The sequence below is a fragment of the Phascolarctos cinereus genome, unplaced genomic scaffold (genome assembly GCF_003287225.1).
Source record: "Phascolarctos cinereus isolate Bilbo 61053 unplaced genomic scaffold, phaCin_HiC Scaffold_5;HRSCAF=322, whole genome shotgun sequence".
Lineage (NCBI taxonomy): Eukaryota > Metazoa > Chordata > Mammalia > Diprotodontia > Phascolarctidae > Phascolarctos > Phascolarctos cinereus.
The window spans coordinates 436,768,440-436,781,206 of NW_027555958.1; the positions used below are offsets into that span (position 1 = coordinate 436,768,440).

Sequence of the window (12,767 nt, forward strand, 5' to 3'; positions counted from 1 at the left end):
ACTCCTCATTGGTTAAGAGAATGATGAGCATGATGTAGCATACGTGTGTGAGAGGTGATTGTTGGAAGACGCTTTAGAGAAGGCCTTTGAAAAAGGCAAGTCCGAACTTTTGAATGGCTCTTGGCAGAAGATGGAGCTGCAAACATGTGGGGGATCTGGTTCCCAACATACATATCCCTTAACTTCCAGTGCTTATAATCCAATCCAGAGATTGCTGAGAAAGAACTCTCCTTGGAGAGATCATTCCCTCTCTCTTTGGCTAGGCTGGTGTGTTTTATCTTGCCCCCCTCCAAAGTGCTTCTTTATTATTGTGTTTTCTTTGGTCTATTTTATTCTGTGTAACTTTTCTAACATGTATCTACTCTTGTGCTTGGATAAATGGGCTTTCTCATTATTTGTGAATCTTTTGTGTAATCATCTAAGCTGGAGATAATAAGCTATTCCCCTTTTTCTTAAGAATAATTAGAGAAAGCAGTGCTGATCTGGTTCCTCCACTCGAAATGTATGTACCTTTGTACATAATCTCGTGCCCTTAGACTATCAATATTTGAGGTGTGGTGGATAGATATAATTCTAGCCCAATATTCTTCTTGGAGATAGATGATGGAAGAAGAAAGTTTCCAAGCATGATCAAAGGCAGAAATTGCAATCTTCCTTGCAGAAGAGTGGGACAGATCCTAGATTAGATATCTGTCAATGCCACACAGAAGCTAATTGTCTTTATATATTTACCCACCTACCATATATCTCACATATTTATATATGTACATGTTCTCTTCCCTACTCTTATAGAACGTAAGCTATGCCCTCAAGGGCAGAAGTTATTTCATTTTTGCCTTTATATACTCAGTGTCTAGCTGAGTGCTCAGCACATAATAGGTGATTGTTAACTGATGAAGTTAGAAATAATTCCCTTCCCCTAGGCTGTTGGGATGACTTGAAAAGGGAAAAACTTTGTCCAACTGAGTGAACCTCATGGGATGATATCCTTGATTTACTGTTCAGTTATCTTCAATGACCCTTTCAATTTCAGTATTTATTTTCTGAGCCTCCTTTTTTGTTTGTCTTGCATACATATGACTTCCTTCGATTTCTACCACAAATTTCCACCAAATAAAACCATATGCACTGCCATGGCAACGTTGTAATATAAACATCATGTCAGCTTGGTCTGCTGCAGTACACAGCTTAATTTTTTTTTTTTATTAAAAGAAACTGCATCTGAATACAGTTGAACTGAATCCCATAGCAACAATACAAATACAAACTTGTCCTCTTTTTTTTTTCCTTCTTTCTTTCTTTGGCAGGGGAGAGGGGGTCATAGTTTAGAACTTCTGAAACTCTATTGCAACACTAGTGACCTGGTAGAGCTGGAATTAGGTAACCCCACTGGCTTTTGTATAAATGGGGCAGGAACAATCAGTGCAGCCTAACACAAAGATGGGGGCCCCGGCAGGACTTCAGGAAGTCTTCACAGACCTCGTAGCTTTCCACTTGACGCATTCTGAGACCCCAGGGGCCATGATCCTTGGCCTCGTGGAACCTGAGATGTGTTTTGTGAAGAAATGGAGCCGCGAAGAGGTCCTGGAGAGGCTGCTCCGATTTTAGGTCTGGCTTGTCAAGAACACAGTCCCTTTTGATGTCAGCTCTGGAAGGTGACACCGCTCTACAAGTCGGTTCGGGGCTCCCCTGGCATCTTCTTTCAGTGTGTTTTTCCCCTTTCCCTATTAGCACGGTGGAAAGACTTGCTGTTTGTGCCAGTCTCTCTTTCCATAATCCTTGCCAGCTCTCTGGCTATGGTCTACTTCCTCCGAGGTCTCTGCTGTTTGAGATGATTGGCATTTAGAGGTACAGGCCCAAGACCCAGGCTCAGGAACATAGGGCTTTGGGGTTTATAATGAAGATTGACGTTGGGATGTGGAGGGCAGGGAAAGGTTGAGGGGGGCCGGGGCTGTGTCATTGAACAGCATGCTACATGAACGAACTGACCAGAATTCATTAAGATTCCTTAACGTTACAGACGGCCTGTACCACAACGTTAGGATGGGCTGGAGTTTGTGAAAACAAACTATCACAGCTCATTCTAGGCACAAACTCTTGGGTAGAGGCACCCCATATTTTACTGACTCAGCTCCTCCAAAATTACCTGCCTGGTTAGTTCTCTCTTACTGAGGAGTCACAATTTTCCAGGCCACTGGACATGGTGCATGTTGCCAAATGAATGTGCTATGGCTGAACCTAATACATTTGATAGAGAGTTCCTTATTTCCACCATGCCAGTGATCACCTTTTGAAGAGCAGCTGCAGAAAACCTTGGGAAGCTCCAGCCCTGAAGAGTGTGACTCTCTTTGTGCTGAGTCTATAAAGCTAATGGAGCATTTAATGGGTGCTTTAAACCCAACTCTGCAAAGGCTCTCGACTTGACAACCCCCTCAAGAGGGTAGCACACATGGAGGGAAAAACAAGAAAAACAGAAAAACAGAATGGGCACCCACCATACCTGCCTGGCACAAAGATAACATCCTAACCAGAGCAACCTCCAGAGAGGCTACTGGAAGGATGGAATGAATGGCAACAAAGGTTACAGGGTGTCCCTCCCCAATGCCCAGCTCAAGAGGCTCTCCCAAATCATGCAGAAAAAGTAGGGAAACTAAGGGGGTGAAGGGAGTGAAGTAGGGGGGACACGGTCAGGGATAAGAATACCCTGACTCTCCTAGAGCAGAACGCTTGAGTTCTAGGGTTTGTGTGGAATGTTTTCTGCCCAATCAATTGTTTCTTGTTCACACACTAAAGTGGAACTGACCCAGCAGGTCGGGAAGATGAGCACGGCCTGCCCAGGTCCTACCATTTCAACCCAGATGGTGGATAATGGCCCATATTGCCTCTGCCCACCTCACAGATGAAAGCCTCTGGCCCCAGCAGACCTCGGAAAGCACTCCAGGAGGGACATTCTGAGAAATCCCTTTCTCTAGTACACAGATCTCGGCTAAAGGGCCTGGCTCCCCTCGGAGACAGAGCCCGGTCTGTGCATAGGCCCAGTCAGAATTCTGCAAATGCAGAGAAGCACCAGGGGAGAGGATGCGAGGGAAAGCTGGAAGGAAGATGCAGCAGCAGATGCTGCTTTGGCCAGGTTGCAGTTGGAATGAGCTCACGCTCTCTGGCTCTCTTGGATTTTCTTTTTCCTTCCCATTTGGTTTGAACATTTGCATTTGCTGGGGTTGCTGTTGTTTATTGTCTCCCCCTGCACCCACCGGTTGCTGCCTGGGGTTTTGGTAGTTACTGCTGACTCTGGTCATTGTCCTATTTAAAGCATTTTCACACTTGATGCATCTGGGTAACTGACCCCCTTCCTGTCCTTCAGAAGGGCCTACTTCTACACTCGAGGGAAAGACTTTAATCTGAGTCATCCATCCAGGTGGAGTAACTAGGGTGACCCTTTGAAAAGAGGGGATTAGATGTCAACATGTTTCCATAAAACTCAAGGTTCGGGCTGGCTTGCTGACTGGATGGCCAGGTTCCGCGGGCGAAACACGACTGAAACAAAATTAATTCTCTCCCCTTCCCTCCATCATCCTTCTGAAGTCTAAGGAAGCACCCTGAGCAATAGATTCAACCCGGTTAGGCTTAAGGCTCTTTCCCTATTCCCTACAAGCAAGCTGAGGTCTCCTTTTTCCTATAATGATAATAATAATAATAATAATAATGATAGCTAACATTTATATAGCACTTTAAGGCTTGCAAAACATTTTATATATTGTATCTCATTTGGTTCTCACAACTCTGTGAGGTATGTGCTATTATTATCTCTCTTTTACAGTTGAGGAAACAGATGTTAAGTGACTTGCTTAGGGTCACAAATTATCTGAGGAAGGATTGGAACTCAGGTCTTCTTGACTCCAAGTCCAGAATTCTATCTACTACACCACCTAGCAGGACCTTACAATTCCTCACCCTATTCTTCGTCCTCACTGTGACCTCCCATCCCTCTACCACTCAATTGGTTCCCTGTACTGGTATGCTCTCTTCCCTTCTCCATCTTGACCCCTGGGTGAATTAGTTCAACTCTATACTATCCTTTACTCTTGAGTCCCTTGACCTCTAATCTTACCCTTAATCTTGCAGCACTCTCACTGTCTGCAGCCTTTACTCCTATTCACGTGTTACTGAACAGAATTTTTAAAAATCACAAAACTTTTGTTGACTGGGTCCACTATGAATTTATGTTACATGATCTCAATTGGATCCTCACTGCTACCAGGCAGTCCTTTTACAGCTCCCTGAATGATTCACTATACCACACACCAACACAGCTCTTCTAAACCCTTTCAGCCCTCTTTAAGTCTCCATAGGTCCTCCTCCCCTCCCCCTTCTCAGCTGAGACCCTTGTCTCAATTTAGGTCATTCCCTAAGAGCTCCCTCTCCTCACATCTCTCAGATATGTTCCTTGGCTATTTCTTTCTTTTCCCCATTTCATATGAAGAAGTGGTCCTTCTTTTTGCCAAAGTAAAGACTTCTATCTGCACAAGTGATTTCATTTTATCTCACCTTCTCCAAGACACTGCCCTTCTAGTATCCTCAATTATCTTTAATCTCTCCCTGTCTATTGGCTGCTTCCCCACTGCCTACAAACATGTCCGTGTCTTCCTTAACCTCAAAAACCTCTTACTTGATCTATTCATTCCCATGAACAATTAGACAAAATTTTTCTTTCCTTTTGTGACTGAACTCCTTGAGAAGGCCTTCTACAATAGATGCCTCCATCTCCTTTTTTTCTCATGCTCTTAATTAACTCTCTGTAATTTGGCTTCCAGCTTTATCATTCAACTGAAACTCAGGTCTTCCTGACTCCAAGTCTAGCATTTTAGCCACTACAATACCTATTTATATGCATAGGTGTTGTTTTCCCTGATAGAATGGACACCGAGTGCAGCGATATTTCGTTATTGTCTCTGTTTTTTCATTGCCTAGTGTCATGCTTGATACATGGTAATTTAAAAAGCTTGTTGATCCATTGATTCAACATGGCATGTGAAATGCTTCACCAACATCTAGGTAAAGTACAAATATGACGTTCCCTTGATCTACTATACTAGCAACTCAATTGAAAAACATTTCTGAGAGACTGCCTGTTCCTGATGAAACCACATGGGTTCTTTATGACCATTAATTCCTTTTCTAACCACTCCCTAATTATCCTTTTCACAATTCATTCTAGAGTTTTGCCATGGAGTGAAGTCCTGCCCACTGGCCTGGTGACTGTAGATTTCACTCTCTTCCCTTTGTTGAGATTCCGTGTATTCACCTTTCCTTTTTCCTAGTCTTTCTGAGGTTACCAACTGGCTCAGCAATGGCATCCGCCAGTTCTCTCATTACTCAGGGAGGTAATTTGTTTATATTGCATGACTCACAGATTCATTAAAGCTGATCTGGTTAGCAATGCTGCGTTAGATGCATATATTTTAAAATAATAAAAATGGGATTTCTTTTAAGCCTAAGACTGTGATTTAGACTTTCCAGGAGCTCAGTCCAAATGAGTACATTTGATTTTGAAGTATGTGACCCAGTCCAGATGGGACTATCCCTGACGCTCCCTTATACACCCAGTCTAGGCAGCAGCCGCTGCTCTGGTGGGGAGAAGCCCTACTTCTTTTCAGAGCAAGCTCCAGAGTTCTAGTGGACAATAGTATATGGTAGTTAAGAAGTTTTGGAAAAGGCATCATGGCTTAGAGTGGACTCTCAGTGTTCACACCTGGTCTTTGACATTATTAGCTGTGTGATTTGGGACAAGCCTCATTTATAAAAAGAGGATAATGCTGTAATGTGTGTAGAATCCTCCTCACAGGATTTTTGTGAGACTCTAATGTGGTTCAAATGCACGGAAAGTTCTTTTCGAATCTTAACATAATTTTTCAGGCATCCTCACCATCACCATCACCACCATAATCTCCTGACTCTGGAAGCTGGCTCAACCCAGACGCGTATCCTCCTGCAGGTACTGGGGCATCTCCCAGGCCATGGGACCTCTTATGTTCTTTGGAGCTATTTTTTAGGAGGAGAAGGAGGGTGGAAGGCTGGGGTTTTTGCCACACTGCAGAATATGGCCACAGTTCTTCATCTGCTTGTGACAGGATCCTGGGGTTACAGACAAAGACCTAGAAGAGATCTTGGAGGTCATCTCCTCCAACCCTAGCGAGACCTCAGAGGTCATTTAGGTCAATTTTTGTCAATTTACAGATGAGGAATCTGAGGCCAAGAGAAATGAAATGATTCACCCAAGATCATGGGTTAATCTACGGTACAGGTTGGATTTGAACTCTTTGATTCTAAATTCAGAGCTCTGTCCACTTTGCCTCCCAAATGGTTGCTCTATCAGTTCAAAGAGAACTGTCTAAGGAAATCTGAGGTATCTGAGTATAGAAGTAAAGAAAGAGAAGGGAGCAAAATCCATGCAAACTAACTCCTCACCCTCATTTCCCCCTGCAACTCTGATGCATGAATAGAAATGAAGGAAATAGAGATCCCAGCATAAGGGAGGGAGCATTGGAAAAACCTGCCTGTGTTCATATTACACAAGCAAAAGTCAATCCTCAGAGGAATACAAAAACAAAGGGTATCAGATTGAAACAAAAATACAAGAGGTCTCTGATGCGTATCCCTGGCAAATGGAATCTTGTCCAGCATGACTAAGGTTCTGCCTGAAGTCACTTGACAGGAGTTTTAGGAGGTTCCAGAAGAATTAGGCTTGATTTCCACAAGGAAACCTTCTTGCAGAGGCCGGCTCTGGGGATGAAAGTGACTTTTGGGAGCATCCAATCCAACCTTATTATTTACAGATGAGCAAACAAAGGCCCAAGAAAGGGAAGGGATTCACCTGTGGTTGCAGGACTTGAACCGAGGTTATCTGATGCCACCTCTCTCAACTATCACCTCAAATGTAAGGGACAAGAGCTCCTATTGATGACAGAGGCTTCAGGGATGGTCTCATGGTGGTTCACATCAGAGGAGGAAGCAGATATCTAGGAAAAGAGACATTATGTCTGCATTGCCTGGGATGCTGCTCCCAAATGAACTGGGCCACAGGGAGGTTTCTCTCACTAGTCATATTTATTTCCAAACTAAGCTAAATATCAAAGGCATATTCTGAAATGAAACCTCACTGCAATCCACACTACTGGGAGGCTTGAATTTCTCTCTGTAGGGGACTCGAGTTAGATGGAAATACCCTGAGCCTCCTGAAACAATAGAAACATGGCTCCCTTCTCTAGTAAAAGGAGAGGCTGAGGGGGATTGGGCAGAGCCAGTGAAATCATTCCCATGGAGCATTCATTCCATCTCTAGCTGGATTGGTCCCAAAGCTATAATCAGAGACTTGGGGAGGAGGTGGAGGTCCCCTAGGGAGAGATGCTCTTCTAGTCAGCATTAGTTATTACTTTTGGAATTATGTGTTCATCATGTCTACGTTTTGACATCTATCCCCCTGGGACTCGCTAGCCATTTGTGAGAAAAGTAATCATGTGTGCTGGACTTGGGGAGGGCCCATGGACTGACCTCCACACAGATGGAATGCTTGAACTCTGAGGTAGATATGTGCAATGGCTGTTCCCCAGGTATGGAATGCAACCTCTCCTCATCCCTTAGAATCTCGTTTCTTTCAAAACTCTGCTTAAACATCACCTTCTACATGAAGCCCTTTCTAATACTCCCAGCTACCAGAGTCTTCCCTCACCAAAAGCCTTATGCATGTCTATTATCTTTCTTTCCATCATTACATATTCATTACCTACCTATTATCTATCATCTTTCTTTCCATCATTATATATTTAGTATTTACCTATCAATCATCTATCATCTTTCTTTCCATCATTTTATATTTAGTGCTTACCTATCAATCATCCACCTATCCTCTTTCCATTATTATATATCTATTATTTACCTATCAATCATATCTTTACCTATCTATTCTATCATCTTTCTTTCCATCATTAAATATCTATTATTTACCTAACACTCACGTATCATTTTCTATTCATCATCTATCATATTTCTATCGATCATCTATCTAATCTATCATCTTTCTTTCCATCATTAAATATCTATTATTTACCTAACAGTCATATATCATTTTCTATTCATCATCTATCATATTTCTATCGATCATCTATCTAATCTACCATCTTTCTTTCCATCATAATATATCTATTATCTACCTATCAATCATTTTCTATCCATATCTATTAATCAATCAATCTATCTATCTATCTATCTATCTATCTATCTATCTATCTATCTATCTATTCTAATAGGGGAAATAATGTATATTTGTCAAACAGGGAAGATAATGTTTTGTGTGTGTGTGTGTGTGTGTGTGCATGCACATATGCACACTCAAATCTATCTACCTGTTAGAACATAAACTCCTTGAGAACAGGGATTATTTCCTTTTTGTCTTTGCCTCTCCAGTACATGACGCATGGTTAAGTGCTTAAGAAATACTTGTTGGGTGATTTATGGACATTTTGTCATGTTTATGATAATCCATTAAACACCTATTCCTATGTGTGATACACTGGGTTGGACTTTCCAAGACAGGGGATGCAAACTTAACAAACACCGCCATTTCTGTTCTCAAGAAGCTCATGTTATGCTACAAGGACAGGACTCATACAAAGAGAGATACAGCACAAGGAAGAGTGCGATGGGGCATCAGTCACCTCCTGCATCTTCCCCAAAGACCTTCAGGGCAACTGCCCCCCCCCCCCCCCCCCCCCCCGTTAAAGCTTCTTCACTTCCATTCAGAAAAGGGTCACATGGAGACAAGCAATTCAATGACAAACCAAAAGCTGGGGTTCTTCAGGCTCCCAGGAGTGCCTCAGGGTGTGTAATGAGGGTTTCAAGGTGGGGACAAATTCTGGTTTGAAAGAGATGGCTTTGAAAACCACATGGAGAGTTTTTAGCAATTTATGCAAAACAAAAAAAATAAAATAAAAGCATGTGAATACACAACCCCCCAATTTAGCCATGGGACAGCTTTTTCAGCCCTCCCAGTTAATCAAAGGAACTGCTTCCATTTCAAGAGCTAGCCCAGCATGCTAACTGACTGACTACTGCTCCCTCCTCTCAAGCCTCAGAAGCATTCTGCTTGGAGCCCACAGATGGAGGCCTTGGCTGCAGATCCGGTTCTCCTGGAGGCAGCTTGAGTAACCTTTCTTGAGCGGCTTCTCCTTTCCTCCTCCAGGCACTGGATTCTGCAAAAAGAGACTGCTTTCAGGATGGTCAGCTTGGCATGTTGGCTGGTCACCCAAATATTCGAAAACAAACATTTAAAAGCCACTGATCTCATTAGTCAGAATTAAATGTGACTGAGGAAAACTGTAACAAAATGAAGAAAGCAAAGGTCTGAAAGAAAAAAAAAAGGGGGGGGCTCATGACTTCCAATTCTGCATCCAGTGAAGCCACAGCTATTTCAAAGGTTTGTGCTCTTTCTACAGGGCTGGGCAGCTGTGGCCACAGACCTTTGAAGAGGAAATGCCATCCATGGTACAGGCAGGCAGCCAGGCTTCCAAAGCAGAAGACATCTCAGCCCAAGGGGGAGGCTGGAAGAAAAAAAGAAGGGAAACAAGAGACCAGGCCTAGAGGTGCTGGACCCATGAACAAAGAGCCCTTTGCCCAAAGAGGGGCTTTGATCCCTGGATCGTGCCACAGCATAAACAGGGGCAGTAGCAGGGGCAGCTACCAACCAGGCTGGGAGACTTCCTGCTTCTAAGTTTAGTGGCCTGCAAAGTTGTGAAGGTACCAAAAAAGGCGTACTAAAGTTTCAGGAAGGGTGCTGCATCATGGAGGAGTTGAAAGTGGTTATGGTGTTTGGACTGAGAGACAGATGCCTTTGCAATGCAATTTTATGAAGAAATTAACTTAATGAGGCATCTTCCCTGGTCTCCCCACCTTTTTTAAAGTACTAAGCATAGAAGAAAATGGAAAAAAAAAGTAAATTTACAAAAAAAAAATAGACCACGTGAACACAATACAAAACAAATACTAAGAAGAAAAAAAAAATATAACGGCTGTCTACTTACCCTTAGAAGTTCTAAGGTAGCAAGTAAAATTTTAGCCAAAAATGAAATGGAAAAAAGTACTTTGAGACATCAATGAGATATGAGATGCCTAAAGAAGAACATGTTAATGATGCTTAACACTGAAGAATCATAGGGTCACGCATATAGAGCTGGAAGGTCCCACTAGCCCAACTCTCATTTTATGGATGAGGAAACTGAGGACAAGAGGGTACGTGACCTCATGGCTCGTTTTCAATCTACAAGAATGTGCAGAACCCCAGGGGCTGAAGAGGAGCTGGAAGGATCCCAAACCATTACAAACGTATTGAGTAGCTGAGGCCGGGCGTGTTGGGGGCCAACTGCAGTCATGCAGCAATTGTTTAGAACTTAGACCAACAAAAGATTTTTTTGGACTGGAGTATTTTATCACTGACATTGTTAAGAATTACCAGTGCATGGTGATAATAAAAAACAGACTGACTTTCAGTTGGTTTCACTGTAGCGTTTAAATTGTCTGCAGACAAATGCACCTCCCTTATTTCTTGTACCTGGGGTGGACCACTCCCATCATCTTGCCCTAGGAACTCCAGAAGACCTAAGCAATTGATAGGAGGTTTTTCCTGAAAGAGAGCGTGCTGGTCCCTACAAGGAGGAAAGATGTACTTGTCTCTTCATCTGCCCACCCTGTGAATCCATATCCTTCCAAAATGGGGGTGAGTGAGGGGAAGGTAGCTATTTGAATTCTTGATAATAATAATAATAATGATAATAATACAGTTCTATTATCTTTCTAAACAATGTACTCTGGATGTGACAGAGAACTTCCCAAGAGTTAGAAGAAATCTGAGCAACCTGCTGATTACTAATCACTGCTGGGGATTCATACGGGCACAAATGACCTGGTTGGTGAGAATCTAGAAAACAGGTCTAGGATTATGAAGCACTGGGAAGATCACTGAAGACTTTAGGAACTTGGTATTTTTTTTTCTATCACTGTTGCCAAGATCTTTCAGAAAAGATAGATTTGAGAAGTTAATAGATTGTTAAGATGATGTCTAAGAAGGGGATGTGGATTTCGGGACCATGGCTTAAAATACAGGAATCACAGGTTCCTGGCCAGGGTGGGAGCATGCCTAATACCTCCTCCTGCTCTTGCCTGCTGTTAGGTATGCATTCTGGAGGCATCCTGGATGCAAAGTCAGTACCTGATAGAAGGCTGGAGCTCTAGAAAGGGAGGACTTCAAATCAGTTTAATTATATCACTGCCTCCCTGTAGCAAGGCAATGTTTTTGTTGTTGCTCAGTCATGTCCAGCTCTTCGTGACCCTGTTTTGGGGTTTTCTTGGCAAAGATGCTGGAGTGGTTTGCCATTTCCTTCTCTAGCTTAACAAGTCCAAAACAGAACTTCTTTTGTTTCCCTCCAACTTCCTCTGTACCCCACCTCTGGAACTTCTCTATTAGTGTTAGAGGTACCACCATCTCCCCAGTCACTCAGGCCCGAAACCTCAGCATCATCCTCAACTCCTCACACACATGCACTCCACATAGCCAACCTGTTGCCAAATCTCATCATTTCAGCCTGCACCTCAGCTCTCATTTAGGTCTCTTTCTCTCCCTTCACACAGCCACCCTACATTAGGCCCTCATTACCTCTCACCCAGACTACTCAGTCGCCTTTCAATTGGCCTCCCTGCCTCAAGTCTCCTCATTCTAACCCATTCTCCACTCAACTGCCAAAGTTATTTTTTAAAAGTGGAGGCCCAACTATGTTACTTCCTATACTAAAAAAGAAAAAAATAATCCAGTGGCTTTATATTATTTCAGGATCAAATCTAAACTCCTCATTTTGGTATTCAAAGACTTGGCCCCTTCCTACTCTCCAGCCTTCTCACACTTCACCTCCCCTCTGTACAATCTTTGAAACAAGTGACCCTGTCTTGCCTGCTTTCCTTACATATGACATTCCATTTTCTGCACTTGAGCCCTCATGCCTGAAATGTTCTGTCCCCCTCACCTACTCTCCATAACTTGCCAGTTTCCTTTGAGACCCAGCTCAAATTCTACATTTTCTGCATGCCTTTACATAATGCCTTTCCCTTTGAGATGACTTCCCATCATCTGCTTTCTGTGTATCCTGCATGTATCTAGCTAATTACATGCTGTCACCTCCATTAGAATGGGACTTCCTTGAGGGCAGGGTTTTTTTTGCCTTTCTTTATATGCCCAGTGCCTGGAATGACGTAGGCACTCCATAGATGGTTGCTGACTCGATCTGCACAAGACATCTGCTGTGGGCCAGTAGGCAAGTGGGAACTGGGGTGGCTTGAGTTAATGACCACACTCCCACACCACCCACTTGGGCTATTGCGAGCCAAGACTCTGTGGTGTAAACCTGGGGTAATTTGACTTAACTTTGTGATCTGGGACCCAGCTGCGGTCCCTTTGGCTATGAAGAATATTGTATAAAGACAGTTCTGTGCCTCTGATGGGGAGCTCCTGGTCCCCAACCATCTTCCTTTTGGACTGCTTTTATCTGCTTTTACTCCTCTGTGGGCTGTTTTTTTTTTTAACCTACAGATTGCTGAATAAGCTTTTTTATTAAATAAATTACCTATCTTGACCTTTAGTCTCTGAGTAGTCCATTGAATCAGACATGGAATCATAACCAGGCCAGGCTAGTAAAAGTTTTTTCCTAAAGTCTTTCAAATTTAATCCA

The 12,767-nt window shown here is 43.0% G+C and overlaps 1 protein-coding gene across 3 annotated transcripts in view; it reads right to left on the reverse strand.

Annotated features, from left to right (window-relative positions):
* Positions 1–8,942: 8,942 nt before the first annotated feature.
* ZNHIT6 (zinc finger HIT-type containing 6) overlaps positions 8,943–12,767 on the reverse strand; it is a 71,663-nt gene continuing 67,838 nt past the window's right edge. For 2 of the 3 annotated variants that reach the window (XM_078156553.1, XM_020988744.2), the window contains exon 12: positions 9,175–9,245. Coding sequence is in view for 1 of the 3 variants with exons in the window: in XM_020988746.2 (XP_020844405.1) it covers positions 9,118–9,245 (128 nt within the window). In the remaining 2 variants the exon portion in view is untranslated. Of the gene's footprint in view, positions 9,246–12,767 lie in introns of all 3 variants that reach the window. The other variant, XM_020988746.2, reaches the window with a different exon arrangement.